The sequence below is a fragment of the Mytilus trossulus genome, unplaced genomic scaffold, assembly GCF_036588685.1.
Source record: "Mytilus trossulus isolate FHL-02 unplaced genomic scaffold, PNRI_Mtr1.1.1.hap1 h1tg000247l__unscaffolded, whole genome shotgun sequence".
Classification (NCBI taxonomy): domain Eukaryota; kingdom Metazoa; phylum Mollusca; class Bivalvia; order Mytilida; family Mytilidae; genus Mytilus; species Mytilus trossulus.
The window spans coordinates 580234-597688 of NW_026963318.1; the positions used below are offsets into that span (position 1 = coordinate 580234).

Genomic DNA, 17455 nt, shown 5'->3' on the forward strand with positions numbered 1-17455 from the left:
GCCTTTTTGCACTAATCTATTTGATTCTGGATATTTTTCTTATAATAATGTCAACAGCTGAACAGTTTTCAACGCTTAAAAGTGCATAATAAGCTTATCTTTCAACATTTTTCAATGATGTTTGACTTTTTTGTACCAGTAGACGTTGGCTGTAAATGGTCTGAGCGAAATCTTAAGTGTGATACAAAACATTTCACTTATTTCTTTAAAACATCATTTTCATCACATGACTTAAATTTCTCTGCAATCTCAGGATTTTGAAAGACGTCACTAAAACAGTCTATGTTTTTCTTCAATAACAATGATTCCTACAAGTCGATCAATTAACCTACAAATATCACAAAGTACCTAACAATTAAGGGAATTTCCCAACCAATGAAACTAATTAACCTCTTTTCAACCCTGTTTTTATCCACATCTGATCATTTCCCATTAAGGAATGCACTTTTTGACAGACCCCAAAACCACCCTGCATTGGCTGCAACCCAAGCAATAAATGCACTACAAAGAGCATGTCTACATAAGCAGGACCCTGATTAGGTACAAGTACGTACATTTAAACCTACCACAGATAACACGCCATCTCGACAACACATGTTATCATATTCCTCTTCTGTATCAAAGATTTGCATGGATTGGGTAATATTGTGCATATAATGGTACACATCTCGTATGACTATTGACTTTCTTTTGCTTGTCGTAAATCATTTTATTTGGATTCTTACTACATGTCTAATTTGGTATTTCAAATAATCAGTAGAAGCCATGGTGCAATATCCCGCCAAAAATCAATAAGTTGAATTGAGTTTTATCCAAGACAGGGGGATGACTCATACAGTAAGTCTGAGTGTCTATACATTTCCATTAACACCGGCCAAAAGTTCGCTTAAATCGTTAAAACTGCTATTTCTCTTAGATGGCATTGATCTTGAGAAACTATTATGGAATTAAAACTTATTATCCCACAATTTACTGTCAATTTGGCAACCTTATACGATTACTTTAAGATACAGAGGGTTAGAATTCCAAAATTCAACTGACAAATATATATTCTATAACATTATCCAAAATATAGAGACCCTTTACTTGAAATATGGAGTCTAAGCTATGGAGTCACAGTTACCAGAAGTAAACTCATCATAGAACATATAATTAGTCTAGAGATTTTTCCTGTGAGGCTCATCTGCCTTCAACAATGGACACTTTCCAACAATATAGCTTTATAGACTAAAGTAAAATTCATGACTACAATATCTCTTAATAATGTTTCATGTGTCTTGCTGATCAAGTTTTTCTCTGTGTCTTCTTAAATGTTTGCCCAGAAACAAAATAATGACTGACACATCAACACTATTGTGCTATTTCTTGGTAAAGCTTTTATTGGTGGAGGAAGGTGAGTGCCTAAAGAGAATAACTGACCTTCGATAGGTACTGACAATTCTAGTCAATTGAGATTAGAGTCGAATGCACCTGTCCAGTGCAGGATTCAAACTTGAACCTCAGTGTGATCTTGGCTAGTGATGAAGAACCAAGTTAAACACATCTTATGCCAATCATGGTTCTTTTATGTTGTCAATTCCTATGTCATCTTTCTTAGATTATTTTTTTTTGTGTTTAGCATCAGTTTCAGCACTTCTGGCTATTACATGACATCTAGAATTGATAGTTGGAGGAAGCCAAAGTGCCTGGAGAGAACCTTTAACCTTTGGAGGAAAACTTGCAATCCTAGCTCTATATAATCAATTTACACATAAAATAGAAGCTTCAAGTTCAAATTGGCACTCCACAATAAATGTAAACTCTTTTAAAAGACAATATTTTCAATCAATCATGACATGAGGAATTAAAACTTATCAATTTGAGACCAAAAAAAGGTGGCACAAAATAACTAACAGCAGATATTCCCCTCCATTTTTTACCATGTTTACCAACTGACGAGCAATGTAAGCTCATTTTTAAAGAAGACAAACTACTTATTTGACAGAATTTTCCTGACTATGTATAATGAAATAGGACCAGAACTAGATTCTCCCATCACAATACACTTTGGAATAACAACAATGGCCTATAACTAAGTTTACTAATCAAACAGCCAACCAGAATCAATAAATCAATTTCCTAGAAGTAAATATATGGATCAAATCATTAAACACCTGGCATTCTATAGTAAACAATAGTGGGAATAGTAAGAAACAATTATTGTGTATTTGTTTACAGAGAAAACCTCCTGAAAAGTCCAGTAAGATACAGAAGAAGGGGACTGACACGGTGACACCACAATTTCAGTTGAATTTTAATGTATAATTTTTTAAAAACCAGGCGCGGATCCAGAAGGGGGTTCCGGGGGTTGGAACTTCCCCTTTTTTGGGTCAATCAATGCATATGCATTGGGACATGTAATTGCCCCCCCCCCCCCCCCTTGTCCTGGGTTAGAAACCCCCCCTTTTTAAAATGGCTGGATCTGCTCCTGAAAAACTATATCAAAGTACCATTATACTGTATGAACAACTTGTTTCATACTTTTTAAAACCGAACAAAGGTTGGACTACGTTTTGTGAAAGAAAAATTTTGTTCTACATTTGTATGTAATAATCTGTTATATAGATATAGCTATATTTGTTGGGATTAAGGGCATACGATACAGTTACAGGGAAGGTTATGTCGTTGCTAACGTAATTTGTTATTTTCGCGACGTCAAACTGTGACATATCGGGGAAAAATGCATTTTTCGACTGATTTTCATCATTCAAACTGATTTAATTTGAAAACGAGTTCATGGACCCCTATTTTTCAAACCAGCATTTTGTTTCATTTTGCAGGGAGATTGTGTGACCCAAATTTCATAAAACTGTAAATAGAGGATTTTTTTTAATTTTGATAAACATGCAGTAAAACATGACGTTTTTTCCTCAATTCATGAACATTTGATAAATAAGAGTTATTTTTTAATATAAAATTGCATATTTTTTCAGGATATTTATAAAATGCAGAAATTACCGATTATTTAACAAAAAACAATTTGTGTTTATCTTTTATAACAAAAAAGTTATGTCTTTCTTTCGAAAAAGAAATTACGGCCACAAATCTGAATTTTGAGCAAATATACAAAATTTCGACCTCATTTTACTCAAAAAGTAGCACATGAAGGTATATTTTTTATTACATATTTGATTTAATCAAGTAAAAAATAGCCTATATGCAAATTTTCATGAACTTGTAAATACAGGATCGAAACTGTATTGTATGCCCTTAAGTGTCTGCATAATGCTTAGAGGTGTTGTCGTAAAAGTTAAATGATTGATTGATTGTTGGTTGCTTAACGTCCAGTGGCAAATATTTCATGCATATTCAGGACGATGTGGAAGTTAGAAGTAACAAGTATGAGTTTCAGTTCTGCTCAGAAAGGGAGTAAAGAATGATATCTAATTTAACATTATTAGGTTGATTATTTTTGCCATTTTAATAAGAAAATGTTTGTGTGGTACAATCAGATCAGCATTTTTAAAGTTTTAAGGTCTACACCAGTGTTTACATATTGTGCAAAATCTTGAAAACTTTGGAAGAAATCCAGACAAATTCATATTTCTAAGCTCATTGACATTGTCAACTGCTGTTGTTCAGTTGAATGATAGTCTTTCTTATACGAATCAGAGCAATCAATAGATATCTTATATTCCAAGGTAAATCTAATGGATTACTCATTGGCACTGTTATAACAGTATTGGTATAGATACAAAACCAGACCACTAGGTCACCTCATATCAATCAATACAAAAAAACTTAATAATAAGGTCACCATCAAATAATTACCAATCATCATGAATATATTAACTTTCTTCTTGATAATGTATTTGCTCAAAAATCAGAGTTTGCGAAAAGTGGCAGTCTTCAGGATTTTACCACCAAAATTTTGCATAGGACTGAAACAATTTTAGCATTTTTCAATAGAATTAATAGTGAGGACCAGTTTATTTACTGCAAGGACCACCAGGGAAAAAAAGATTTAGCAAACTCTGAAAAATGGTGATTGATTGAGGTGAATAAATCAAATATTGACAGCTTTTGAAGGAAAAATTGAAAAGCAGCTTTTTTTCCTCTTTCTTCCAACAAATCTCATCTTGGTGTATCAATGTATCATACATTTGAGTACTTTCATTTTTTTTCATCATTTTTTTTATTCTTGATGTAGCATGGAATCCATCCTCTTTCATTCTGTTCTCCATTTTATTGACTATCAAACTAAATATTAATTAGAACAGGCTTCAATTTTTAAATAGTAGCAGGCAGGATTTTAACAGTTTTCATAAAAAAAACTTTTTCAATTGACACAATAGATGATGGCCAAAATAATGAAAAAGGCAGCTATTTATCTGACAACTACGTAAAACACTTGATAGAGGTCAACTTTTGTGTGTGTAATCCAAATGTACTTAGTTCTGTCAGCCATTTACACATTTTGTCTTATATTTTCCTCTAACCTTCAAACATCTTGTCAAATGTTTATAAGACATTGTAACTACAATGTAAAACTTTACTTTACAGCTAGCCTGAAGCTCATACTTAGAATGCTTTGAAGGAGAGCAAGGTTGACTTTCACACCTTAAAACATATTTATTTATAATAAAACATACGTAGTTAATAATCCCCGACTTTAATTCTCGATTTCAGTTTGAAAAAAATAAAATGTATTATAAATTTTTTGGTACATGTACATGCTATATATATATGCATGTGTGAAGCAATACTCTGGACTTAAATTCTTGATTGCAATTTGAGAAACAATACGCCGGATACAAATACATGAAATTACCATCAAACATGCAAGGAAGATTCCACCACCATTTTAAAATCCATGCTTCATTCTCCCAGCCAAATAAAATTCATTTTTAAACAAAGCAAATATAGAGCACTTAGAGTACTATTTATATAATATGAATATCCAGAAATAATTTCTGTGGCCACACAGTTTAGAAGGTACAGAATGCTTTATGAGAACAAATCTCACTTTCATGCACCGATTAAACAGTGAATAATGGTGAATTTCTTGCATTATTCAGAAAGGGTCAGTAATTTATTATGTAAGGATATTCACAATGCACAATGGATAAAACTGAAAGAAAATGAAAACCATTGGTGTAGAAATTCAACCGAACTCCAAAATATGAGAGGCTTGGTATACAAACTATATATCTACTTATCATTACCCCTTTTGACTGAAATAATAAATAAGAGTTTAGTTAAATAAACCTTTCAAATATCTTGCTACCAAAGGTCTGTTTGAATTGTCTTCTCCTGGCCTCACGGTCATAAAACTTTCGAGCATGATTTTTGTTCTCGGACTCGAAAATTCAACCAATCAAATTGCTGGATTTCATGTTTCGAGCATGATTTTTTGTGCTCAGAGCACTGAGCAAAGTTTTATGCCTTCAAGGCCAGACCTTATTCATTAGCATATTTCATAGGAAAATGCAGATGGAAGCAAACTTTACACCTATTACCTTACGCTTATCAAACAATAAACTTTCACCTTCATTATACTTCTGTACATGAAAGGATTAATTTCTTACTTCATCAATGGCCTTATAAATTCCTAAAATCAGACTCTGAAAATTTACAACATACATGACATATACACATACAACAACAAAATTGCAAGGAGACATGGAATTGCTATTCAATTTTTTTTTAATATATATGCTTATGTTTTATTTTTCAGTTAATTTACCTTTTCATCTAAAGCCTTGTGATGTTCAAACAATGATTTTAAAGCTTTGAGAACCTCGACTTCACTGGACACACCTGCTGGAGAGGAGGCTTGTCGCTTGACCACTGTCATCCTCAGTGAACGTTCATGTCGTGATACTAAACATTCTAAATGTTCAAGTAACAACTGCAATCAAACAACATAATTTCATAAACATAATTGCAGTTGTGAAGACAAACAAATGATGCATCTCAGAATTTAGGTCTACTCAACAAAAATGCACTTAGAGTTTATCAGATGTAAATGCAGTTTTCTATTAAAACATGGAAAATAGCAGAAAATCCATATTAAATACCAGTTTCTGCGGGAAGTTATATAGGGGACACCATACTTTATCAATCCTTGTGCTCATGCATGCTTGCTGTTATATTTATTTATGTAATCTGAACATGTAACTATTCGTGCAGATCAGGACATTTCTTAAAATATGTATGACATCAGTATATGAAAAAAAATCTTATCTGCAAAAGAAAAAATACCTATATATACTTGAGCATTAAATCACTTCTTTTCTCAAGGATATGATATACCTATTTTTGTAAGAGGATAAATCATTTCCACTCTTACCTATTATAACATATTACTTAAAATCAAATCTTAGGTTCTCCCCTCAACTTGAAATTAATTGGTATGTATATGTAACAGTGAAGAATAGTTGAAAAAGTCAATTATCAAATAAAAGTTCTTCTCTTATGATTTCTTTCTTCAGTTATACTTCTGTTATATAGACATTTTGCTGTAAACTATAATGTTCAAATTTGGGACTAAAAACACTATTTGCTATTCATCTTCTTTAGTGATTCCTAAATATAATTAGCTTATATAAAAAGATAACTAAAAACGAAATATGTGTCTATAGCATTATACTGAAAGGTATGAAAAATAACGGTATATGAGCCCATTTAACATGTAACCCTAAATATAAGGCATGTTTGAGGTTTTATTAGAAATGGCGTTAACATTGCTATTAATTGCAATAAAACATAATAATTCCGCCTTCCATCTCTGACGCTACTAGGAGATCAAGATTGTCTTTCAAATACCAAAACCTTGGAACAAAACCAAGTGCCTTATCAATTAGATTTAAAAATCTCTTATATCTTTACAGAGAGTTCAAAAGACTATGAGAGCTCTGTACATTACATAAAGTCCAGTATATTATGTTTTAAAAACCTACCTTACATTGAACATACAAGTACAGTGTATCCCAATAAAGTAGTAATAAATTCACCATAATATTTTTTAACTTTAAGCCAATTTTAAAATTTGATAAAAGTTAACAAACATTCTGAAGGCACCTGCATATCATAAGAGATAAGTACAAAATATACATAATTATCAATTTATTTTCTAAAATCAAATTGCTTTCATCTCCTGCAACTATTTATTCACAGGAAACAAGACATTTTTATCATGTTTTTTAGTGCAATCTTCCTATACAATCTGACGTGTTTTTCTGTCTATATCTGTGCATAGGTTTCTTGGGCAGCTATAAATGTTTCGTAACTTTTTTCCTCAGACTTTTTCTTCAGGTAATTTGTAAATCCACAATATTTTTAAGGTTATAATTAAGTTCATCAAACCATACCACAAAAGAAGACCAAATAAATATCATAAGTGGTCAGATTTGACAAGAAATGAATTACATGTACAGAAGTGTATGCATGTAGACAATATATATGCTCAAAGGAACCCTTCATAGCTTGCTGTTCGTTGTGAGACAAGGCTCTGTGATGAAGATCGTACTTTGACCTATAATGGTTTACTTTTACAAATTGTGACTTGGATGGAAAGTTGTTTCATTGGCACCCATACCACTTCTTCTTATATCTATCAGATGGTTTATTCAAATTGTAATTCACAGAACAAACTTTTGATAACAAGACTGACAGAAGCCACAGTACTTTAAACTCCACAAAAACAATGAGCTTTATATAGTAGGTATATAGCTTACTATTATATTTTATAACAGTATCTTAATTTCAGTTAATACATTATCACCACAGTGGTAATTGTGTTATTATTCAACACTAGGGATAGTTAGTGAATAACCCACCTTCAAAATATTTCTATTATATTTTGTCTTCCTACATGTATGATTTAAATATCACATGTAATCAAATCTACCAAAACATTTTCAGAAGTTTAAAATAGGAAGTACACAATTACATTTTGTGTACCCAGTACTCCTGTAATGTCAGATTATTGTCAGTTAAATGTGTTTTCTGATTAACTTGTATAATAGAATGGTTTTTTTTTCCAATTTACTTTTTACATGCATGCATAAATTACTCTATGGTAAACTTTTTTTCTTTTGAAAGTTGTGTAGATATTTATGTCTTTGAAGGCTACTGTCTTTTTATGTTGTTTTTTTTGTTTGCTTCCTATCTTCAAGTACATCTTTTATTATTCTTTCATATTTAATATTTAGTCCTCTAACTCAGGTTTGCTGGTCAACCATTTATAATAGGATGTCTTTTTCAGTTGACTGATTAAATGTATAAATTACTCTATGGTAACCTTGACAAATGTGTAGATATAAAATAGTCTCTTTGGTTTTTTTTATTTTGTTTGGTTCCTTCCTTCCTTATCTTAACAGCCCTTCTTTTCTTCATACTTTAGAGTCAAGTTTACATTTGTACCTTAACTTGTTTACCACATATTTATACATGTACTTATACCGTAAAGCTTCCTATGTATTTACATTGTATTTTACATGATAACGTACCCTGGTATTGTTTCGTTCAGCCTTGAGCTCTGCTACTTCTTCCTCTCTTTCCAGTAACTGGTCCCGTAAAATATTAACTTCTTTCGATAAGGAAACAAATTCTTGCTGTAAAAAAAATGTAATATTGTAAAAATTGTTGTGGATGATTTTTGTTTGTTTATATATAATAACATTTAAATTTTGTTTATGGGAAACAAATTCTTGCTGTAAAAAAAAATGTAATATTGTAAAAATTGTTATGGATGATTTTTGTTTGTTTATATATAATAACATTTAAATTTCGTTTATATATGTAAAATCATTCAATGATTGCTGATAAAAACATGTAACTTGTGCTCTACATCTGAATATAAGACAAGTTTCTATTATGTCTCTTCCATGTACATGTTATTTTACAAAAAATACTGGAAGCTACGTACAAATGTATATGAATTATGCACTTCCAGACTTTTGGAAATGCAATATGAAGGTTTTGACCACTAAATTTGCACAATTTTGGTGTTTTGCAATAGAAATAATAGTGAAGAGTGTCACACATTTTCTTCAAGGACCACCACCATAACTACTGGCACCAAGGAAAAACAAATATTTTGCTAACTCTGGACTATTGTTAAAGCTCTACTAGCAGTACCATGTAAACATTTAACTATTTGCAGTAAGTGTGCTCATTTGGTTTTTTTTAGGAACAAACATATATTATTCAGAGCTACAATGTACAAATGTATATGTTACAGACCTATAGTTTAAAAAAAAGTTAGCCTTGGTTTGAAAGAAAATCTTGAAAAACCTTATTCAAAGACCAAACTACTTTTGGGGCACAAAATGTTTTGTTGATATATTTTTTCTGGCATTCAACCTTGTTCACCAGTGGTGGATCCAGAACTTTTTGTAAAAGGAGGCCTGTTGACTGACCTAAGGGGGACCCGGTCCAGTCACGCTTCAGTGATTCCCTATATAAGCAAACAATTTTTTCCCACAAAAGGGGGGGCCCAGGTCCACCTGGATCCGCCTATGATCACTCTGAAGGTCCAGGAAGAGCTACTTAACATAGACTGCAGTCATCTTTTTATTTCATTTATTTGAATTAACTTGGGAGAAGTCAGAAAATAAATGCCACAAAATCAGGTTTCTACAATCACAGAAAAACTTCATTGCAGCAAAGAGAACTTATTACTATCAGATTAGCCATAAAATTCTACTTAAATCACCATGATAATTAATATGATAGGATTTTTTATCACCATCAGATCAACATTATATCCTTTAAGCATTATTAACAAAACATCTGGTGAAAACTTAATCACCTAGATATTCTCCAGTATCACTTCATATGATAATAAATGAAATCATTTCAGATTCTATGTTTTCATCAAACATAAAGTAAGTGAAAGGGTTTCCCTCTCTTGTTTTATCATTACTACCACTTGGCTGATAATTCTGTCAGCTGACTTCTATACGTTAGAGTGTGTTCCCGCTAACAGTCAATATATTAACATAGGCAGATCCACCCTGGCCCCCACTTTGGTGGGAAAAATTTGGTTGATTATATAGGGAATCATTGAAGCATGACTGGAGCCCCCCCCCCCCACCCACCCTAGGAAAAGTTCTGGATCCGCCACTGATTAACTTCAGGTTGTTCCTTCTTTTATTATGTGGTTTGCTTTTAATTTTTATATTTTAAGTTGAATCTGTTGACGAGTTTGGTTTGTACTTGTTTTATAATAATAATGTGTATATAGTTACACATTTTAATTCAATCATTTTGTATTTGATGGATTGAACCACTACCTAAAATGTACCATCTTCAAATTTCTCAATCTCTATATGTCTGAAACAAGGGCTGTCAACTATACTGAATTTGAAAATGTATCAAAATTCTTTTTCAATCAAGATAAAAGACACATTTTCACTTAAAAATGTTCTTTCATTCTAAAGTAACACTGATAAGTAACACTGAAAGTAAGCTGATGTTAAAAATTACAGCTTTTACATTTATGCTAGCAAGACAAATCTTTGTTTGGCTTGCTTGCTTTGCTTGTATCAATGTTTGCTCAAGCATGGCAATAAAGATAGGCAAGGCTTCAGCTTGTATATGTCATACTCAAATTTTATTGGACGTTATGTTTGAGGTTAAGGACACTAAATTTGAAAACATTTGTCTTGCTAGCATTAATGTAAAAGCTGTAAATGTCTAGTGATTATGCATGCACCAGAAGCAAACCTAAGAAATTTGAGAAAACAATATTGCAGTGACAGAATTTTGCACTTACATTTTATACATATACACTTAGTTTAACTGAGGAAAATATGCATTGACATTACTCCATTTGGAGTTGTTAGAGAACTCAATTCAAGAAAGTAAAACTTATGTATTTTATGTTGTACGGTTGACATGCATCTTTTAAGTTGAAAATTTTTGAGCTGTTGGTGTACTGTACTATCAAAAACTAAAGATATTGAAGGTCAAATTTAAAAAACACATTTGCTGAATGAAAACATGCATTCACAGTTTATTTCTGTTGGACTAAATGCTCTATATAGAAGGCAGTGTGTATCTGTCTGCAATCTGTTTAATCTATCTGCATAAAACAGCTGTGATGATATAGACAGCTTCCTTACAAAAACATGATTTTTTTCTCTGTCATTTCACAATAAAACGTGGAATCAGATCTTTTAGCTTGATATCAATCTAGAGTGGTAAAGTTGTGTGATGTTGTTGATCCATGTTTAAATCTGATCCGTTATCTCAAGTTTCAAAGTAAGGATGATGTTGGTCTAGATCATTACTGAATTTCATTATACTCATTGTGTATTATCACATTTAATATGTTTAAACAGGTAAACATGTGTTCACATGTTTTTTGTATTTTACATTTGTGTGGCTGTAAGAAATAGTTTGTCCTATCCAGTCTACCTTATATTCTATATACAAACTGCAGCTCAGGTGGCAGGATTTTACTTTGTCCACCTGCCCACAGTGGAAGTGGGCCCCTGGTGGGCAAAATTTCTAACTTGTCCACTCTGCCCACCCATAGGAATGGGCATGGAATTTCTTTTGTTGAACCAAAAGACTTGCATTTTCAAATGTACAATCAGTTGAAAAAAGCAGATAAGCAATTGTAATCACTATTTTTTACAAGAAAAGATATTATAGCTATAGTGGGCACGGGTGGGCTGACCACTGTGGGCAGGTGGAAAAAGCAAACTCTACATGAGCTATTTTACATGTATAATCAAAATGGCTTAAACCTTTATTCAGGTTTTCAATTAATGTTCCAGAGCCTGAGGTTTTACAAATTGTGTTAAACATTGAATTCTGGCAAATAGGATTTAAAAACAACCAAACCTTCCTCCCGTTTTTTTTAAATAACCAAATATATACATACATGTACATGTATGCATTGTCTTTTTGTACCCATACTAAGTGATGGAACTATGACTGACACCAATTTTAATACAACAATCATGGTTTTATTATTTTTGAATTGCAACATTGTACATTCATTATGTACTTAAAATCCAGTACATGTACAGGGTTTGAACATAAATTGACCATTGTTCAAACACAGTCCATGAAGTTTATTTTCCCTGTTAAATACCTAAAAATTCAAATTTTGTTATCCATTACAATATACATTTATAGCTTACTATAAAGTATGGGTTTTGTTTGTTGAAGGAAGTAAGATGGTCTGTTGTTACATGTATTTAAATATACTTCTTTTCCTTTGGTCTGTAATTGGAAATTTGTCTCATTGGCAATCTCACTGTAGATCTCCTTATTTCAATCAATCTTCAACTCGTCTCTTAAATCTGTTGCTGATGGACTTAATATGCATGGAAGGCAGCGATATAAAATCCAGTGTAACACACATGCAATTAATTAAATGTTAAGAGTTTTGAGTAAAAATTACCTTTTTTTAAGCTTAATGGTGTGACTTTACATTTTGTTCTTAATAATAATTAGATGCTCAAGATAACAATGCTGAACTCAATTATAAATAAAGTCTGTCTTTATCTATCATTCTGCATAAATATGATGTACAAAATGTATAATTCTAATATGACTTCAGTCAGATTTAATAATTTTGGCACAAGTATTAAACCCAAAAAATCTATGGAACAAAGTGTTTCCCCCTAGACTTTTTTGATGGAATGGGGAAGGGGTGGTGGTGTCTGAAAGGATGGTGGTCATGAATTTTGAAATATAGGTTGAAGACTGCCTCCTTTATAATACCCCCTTGAAATTCATTGTACATTGTACATGTATATGTGAATCTGGAAGCTCTTTTCCTTCAACAATATCTTTCTGTTTAGCTAAATACAACATCAGTACTTTATATATTTATTGTGTATATATATTAAATAAATTAAAAAATGCTTATCCGAGTTTATCAGGCATATGTGACCAATTGTGAATAGATAGTTAATCCTATTATAGAGGATCCAATCAAGTACACCATCAGGTGTATCAACAATTGGATTTAAACCAATTAATGCAGCAATAACAGCAGGTGTCTTAATATACCTATAATCCAATTAACTATAAAAAGTAAGTCAGATGGCTCTTTGATTTTCTTAAAAATTTAGGAAGATAGATATTTAAAGTAATCATGGTAAATATATGCAAAACATCTGTTTCAAATGTTTTACTGAAAGAGATCAAGATCCCAATTACCATGATTACAGAGCAAAAAATCTGTATTTAAAAGCTCAAAAATTAAAAACAAAAAATCAATATTACTTTAAAATTATAATAGGCACATTTTTTTTCATTAACTCCATTATGTTTATTGAAATTTGAATACACAAATTTATTGATAAATATTGGATTTACTGATATGTAAAGTAAAGGAAATAATATTTTATTATCAATTTCTAACTTTCAAGATTATTTGATTTGCAACTCTATAAAAAAATGGAAAATGTAAGTCTAACTTCAGACTACACATTTTCCTTAAAATCTCATAGTAAAAATTTTATGAATGAAATATCCCAAGGCTGGGTTAATGTATACAAAATGGCTGTTTTGAATCTATTCTTGTAAAAGATGATGTCAGTTTTTAATACATAATAATGTATTTAAATGAAATGGGCGTGACTTGAATGTTTTACCTGCGGGGTAGTGGAATTAAGTTGGTTTTGGAGAGCATCTCTCTCCCTTTCAACATCTTGTAGTTTGGCTTGTGTTAATGATAACGTATCTTTAGTTTCTCTCAAATTTTCCATCAACTTATCTCGCTCATCCAGCATGTTTACCATCAAGTGTTCAAAGTTAGCATCATCACCCGAACACTGCGACTCGCCATCGTTCGAACCGTCCTCAGAAATCGTCGGCATAACATCACAACTCATTTTGAAATTTTTCCTGTTATTTAATCCAAATCAAAAGTGACATTCATAAAACAAATATCGGTTTTTCTACCGGTGATGTCAATAGCATCCCGGGTTACTTACGATCCTCGAATTTAGTTAGTGGTTTATAAAATTATCACTACATATTTTCACTATAATTTACGGTCCAAACAACAGAATGATGTTTTCTTTTCGCCTCGTATGACAAGAATTCCATGCATATTTACTTGTCATGTCTAAATGTTTTGATTTTTAAATGACCCATCACATCTTATTTAGAAGCCATATTTCTTTTTCTAAAAGTGTGTCATTACCCACAATTCATAGGAATAAGTCATCGCAAGGGAAGGAACTCTAACTGTTTATTCCTAATAGGCCAAAGTAAAATATATTTGGTTCATAAATATTGATGCATCTAGACTGTTATGTCAACAATTGAATATATAGCTGCGAGTCAGTGAACTGAATTCTTTTCTAATTTAAAAAAAGGTACAATTTGTTGGTCAATACAATAAAAAAAAATATTAGTCGAAGAGAATTAGACAAATGAATGTAACTATTTTTAAAGTTCCAGTCTATAAAGTTATGTTTGCTTGTTTGTTAGTCCTATATAATTTCTTCTTGTATTTCTTGTCTTGATGGCCATCTCTACTGTTTACATTTTCTAGCTATTTAATGAACTTTCCTGGATGGCTGACTGTGAAAATAACAATAGATAGGCCTATATATTTTTTTTATATAGATTAGATCGTTGGTTTTCCCGTTTGAATGTTTTAACACTAGTAATTTTGGGGACCTTTATAGCTTGTTGTTCGGTGTGAGCCAAGGCTCCGTGTTGAAGGCCGTACATTGACCTATAATGGTTTACTTTTTTTTAATTGTTATTTGGATGGAGTGTTGTCTCATTGGCACTCACCGTGCACCACATCTTCCTATATCTATCTATAGTAAGGATTTGTATAGTAAAAATCTTGCTATACATGCATATTACCTATACGTTGTATGAATATAACCTGAAACCATTTTTAAATTCAAATCCCCATGTACAGTTTTAAACTAGAGTCCCTGGAACGGTTATTGTTTTTCAAAAGAAAATTTGAATTAAAAAAAAATAGTGAAATAAGCTCTTGAATATCTTCTGCCATACAATGGATAATCTATAAACTGAGAGGAATCTGGACAAGAAAAAAAACCTGCATATAATCAAGGATTTGTACTATACAAATCCTTGATATAATATAAAAGGGAACAAAAGAAGCAGGAAATGAGAGATTAGGAAAAACATGTGACAAGAATCACATAAATCAATAGAAACTGAACTATGATAATAAAAGCACATAACAAGTTTGTCAAAAACATAATAGTGGATATCTTACAAAATACGTTGGTTATATATAATAACCACAAACAAAGTTAACATTTTAAAAATAGGAGTTCAGCAGTCAACATGGTGTTATAATCTTAATCCTTAAAAAAAAAGAACCATTGGTGAACTTGGACTGTTTTCTGCTCTTCCTCAAGAAAAGCAATATAAAATACATGCAAAGCACTTAAGAAAAAATAAAAGACAACACCACATTGGCGGGATGTATAAATACCGAGCAACGCCAAAAGGATGTTACCAAAAATGGATTAAGTGATTGTTGGTACCTAATAAAACCTGCTGCAATCGTTTGCACCTGTCCTAAGTCAGGAACCTGATGCTTTGTATAGTTGTCGTTTGTTGATTTGGTTCATAAGTGTTTCTTGTTTCTCACTTTTTTTTATATAAATTAGGCCGTCGATTTTCCCGTTTGAATGGTTTTACATTAGTAATTTTTTGGGCCCTTTGTGGCTTGCTGTTCGGTGTGAGCCAATGCTCCGTGTTGAAGACCGTGCTTTGACCTATAATAGATTGCTTTTATGAATTGTGACTTAGATGAAGAGTTGTCTCATCGGTACTCCTCATACCACATCTTCTTATATCTATAACCAGTAAATGTTAATTGTTTACAAAGACAAGTAAACAACACAATAAACAACGTCAGTACCTATATTATCTATACTTTAAGGCCATCATGTATATTATTTTGGAGTTGATACAAAATATTCATTAACAAAGTCTGAGTATCTTTCGATGAACTTTATTTTAGAAAAAGGACGAAACGTTTTGTGACATAACCCTGGTTCGTCAACTTTCTGCCGCTCAGACACTGATGACGTTTTATAAAGTCTGGGCAGCAAGCTCGACAACTTGAATACATGTGAAATTAATAATTTCAAATTAAAATCGTCTCGTTTGTCATAGATTCTGGCACCGAAATGACCGTTTATGTCAAATTTGATGCATTAGTCTTAAAATCAGGCGGAGAAAGCCACGTGTATTGTTTCTTTACTTTCTAACTCTGGAGGATATATTAATGAATCCAATCAGAAAAGTTAGGATTGTTAATGGAATGAACATCTCAATATATCTTAAAGTGAAATTAAATTATCTGATTTCTTTGATCTTCTTGTTTTTGACAAGTGTCTGCAGGAACTTCGACTCATACGAACATAAGAAGAGATAGGTAAAGAGAGGCGTTATTTTGTTTCCATAGGAATGCCGATAATTTTGTTGGAAAGTCTACCTCCAAATTAAACAAATATGTTGTCAATAAGAAACAGAATTCCACCTTACAAATATACAAAGCAAACTGAGTAGGTTTGTGCAATTTGCGTAAGTCATCCGGTTAGTAGTAATTATGATTTGCCAAAGGGTTATCATCGGAAAAATTATGTACATTCCCAAGTAATAAATGAAATAGTCGAGCTTTAAAATAACTATTCAAATAGAAGCTGTAAATATATACTTTCAACTGGCTTCTTATATTCACAGTCAATTATTTCAATTCAAACGCAAACACAAATTCAGCAACAATCTTTTGATAACCCGGCAGTCAGCGGTCTTAGGTTCGTGTATTGCTTTTCTTTTTTTTAAAGAAAGCAACTTGTTTTTTTTTAATTTACAAGACACCCATAGTAGAACTATTTACAAACAAATACAATATTATTTGAAGCTTTGTCTGCAGGAACAACAGCTTTATTGTGAAGAGATGATAGACATTTCACAGCTTCTTTGTCTCTAAAACGGACTTTGGTCGATCATTCACACAGTTAGTCCGGCGGCTACAAGCATATTTCAGACGAATTGTGCACATCCTGTTACAAGCATGAATTTTGGCATAGACCTTCCTCAACTATTACTCTTTTATTTCAGATAGGGAGGCATTTGAAAAAAATGTCTCACTTCCGGTAAAATCCAAAATGGCGGACGTCATACTTAAATCAGCCCAATATCGAAGGCTAGCGTGTAAAAATGTGTTATTATCATGCTACTATCATAATATTTGGTACAGACCTTTGTTTTTTACTACTTTTGGATAAATTAAATAGATTAGATGTCTTCAGAAACCCCACTTCCGGTTAAAATCCAATATGGCTGACATTGTACTTAAATAACATCTTCAAATGCAATCAATGTCTCCCACATAGTCTCCCCCCCCCCCTTTCAAGCAAAGAGAGAACCATATCACAACAGGTAAAGACATGGATAACAATTAGTGTTTCAGATCACTCAGATCACTCATTGC

General features: G+C 32.0%; 1 protein-coding gene across 11 annotated transcripts in view; it reads right to left on the reverse strand.

Moving 5' to 3' along the window:
• Window positions 1–14172, reverse strand: part of LOC134701589 (liprin-alpha-1-like) — a 55931-nt gene extending 41759 nt beyond the window's left edge. For all 11 annotated transcript variants that reach the window (XM_063562731.1, XM_063562730.1, XM_063562726.1 and 8 more), the window contains exons 1-3: window positions 13605–14172; window positions 8493–8597; window positions 5726–5890 (exon numbers count right to left, since the gene is read on the reverse strand). In XM_063562731.1, coding sequence (XP_063418801.1) covers window positions 5726–5890; window positions 8493–8597; window positions 13605–13844 — 510 coding nt within the window. In that variant the 5' untranslated portion in view covers window positions 13845–14172. The remainder of the gene's footprint in view (window positions 1–5725; window positions 5891–8492; window positions 8598–13604) is intronic.
• Window positions 14173–17455: the final 3283 nt, after the last annotated feature.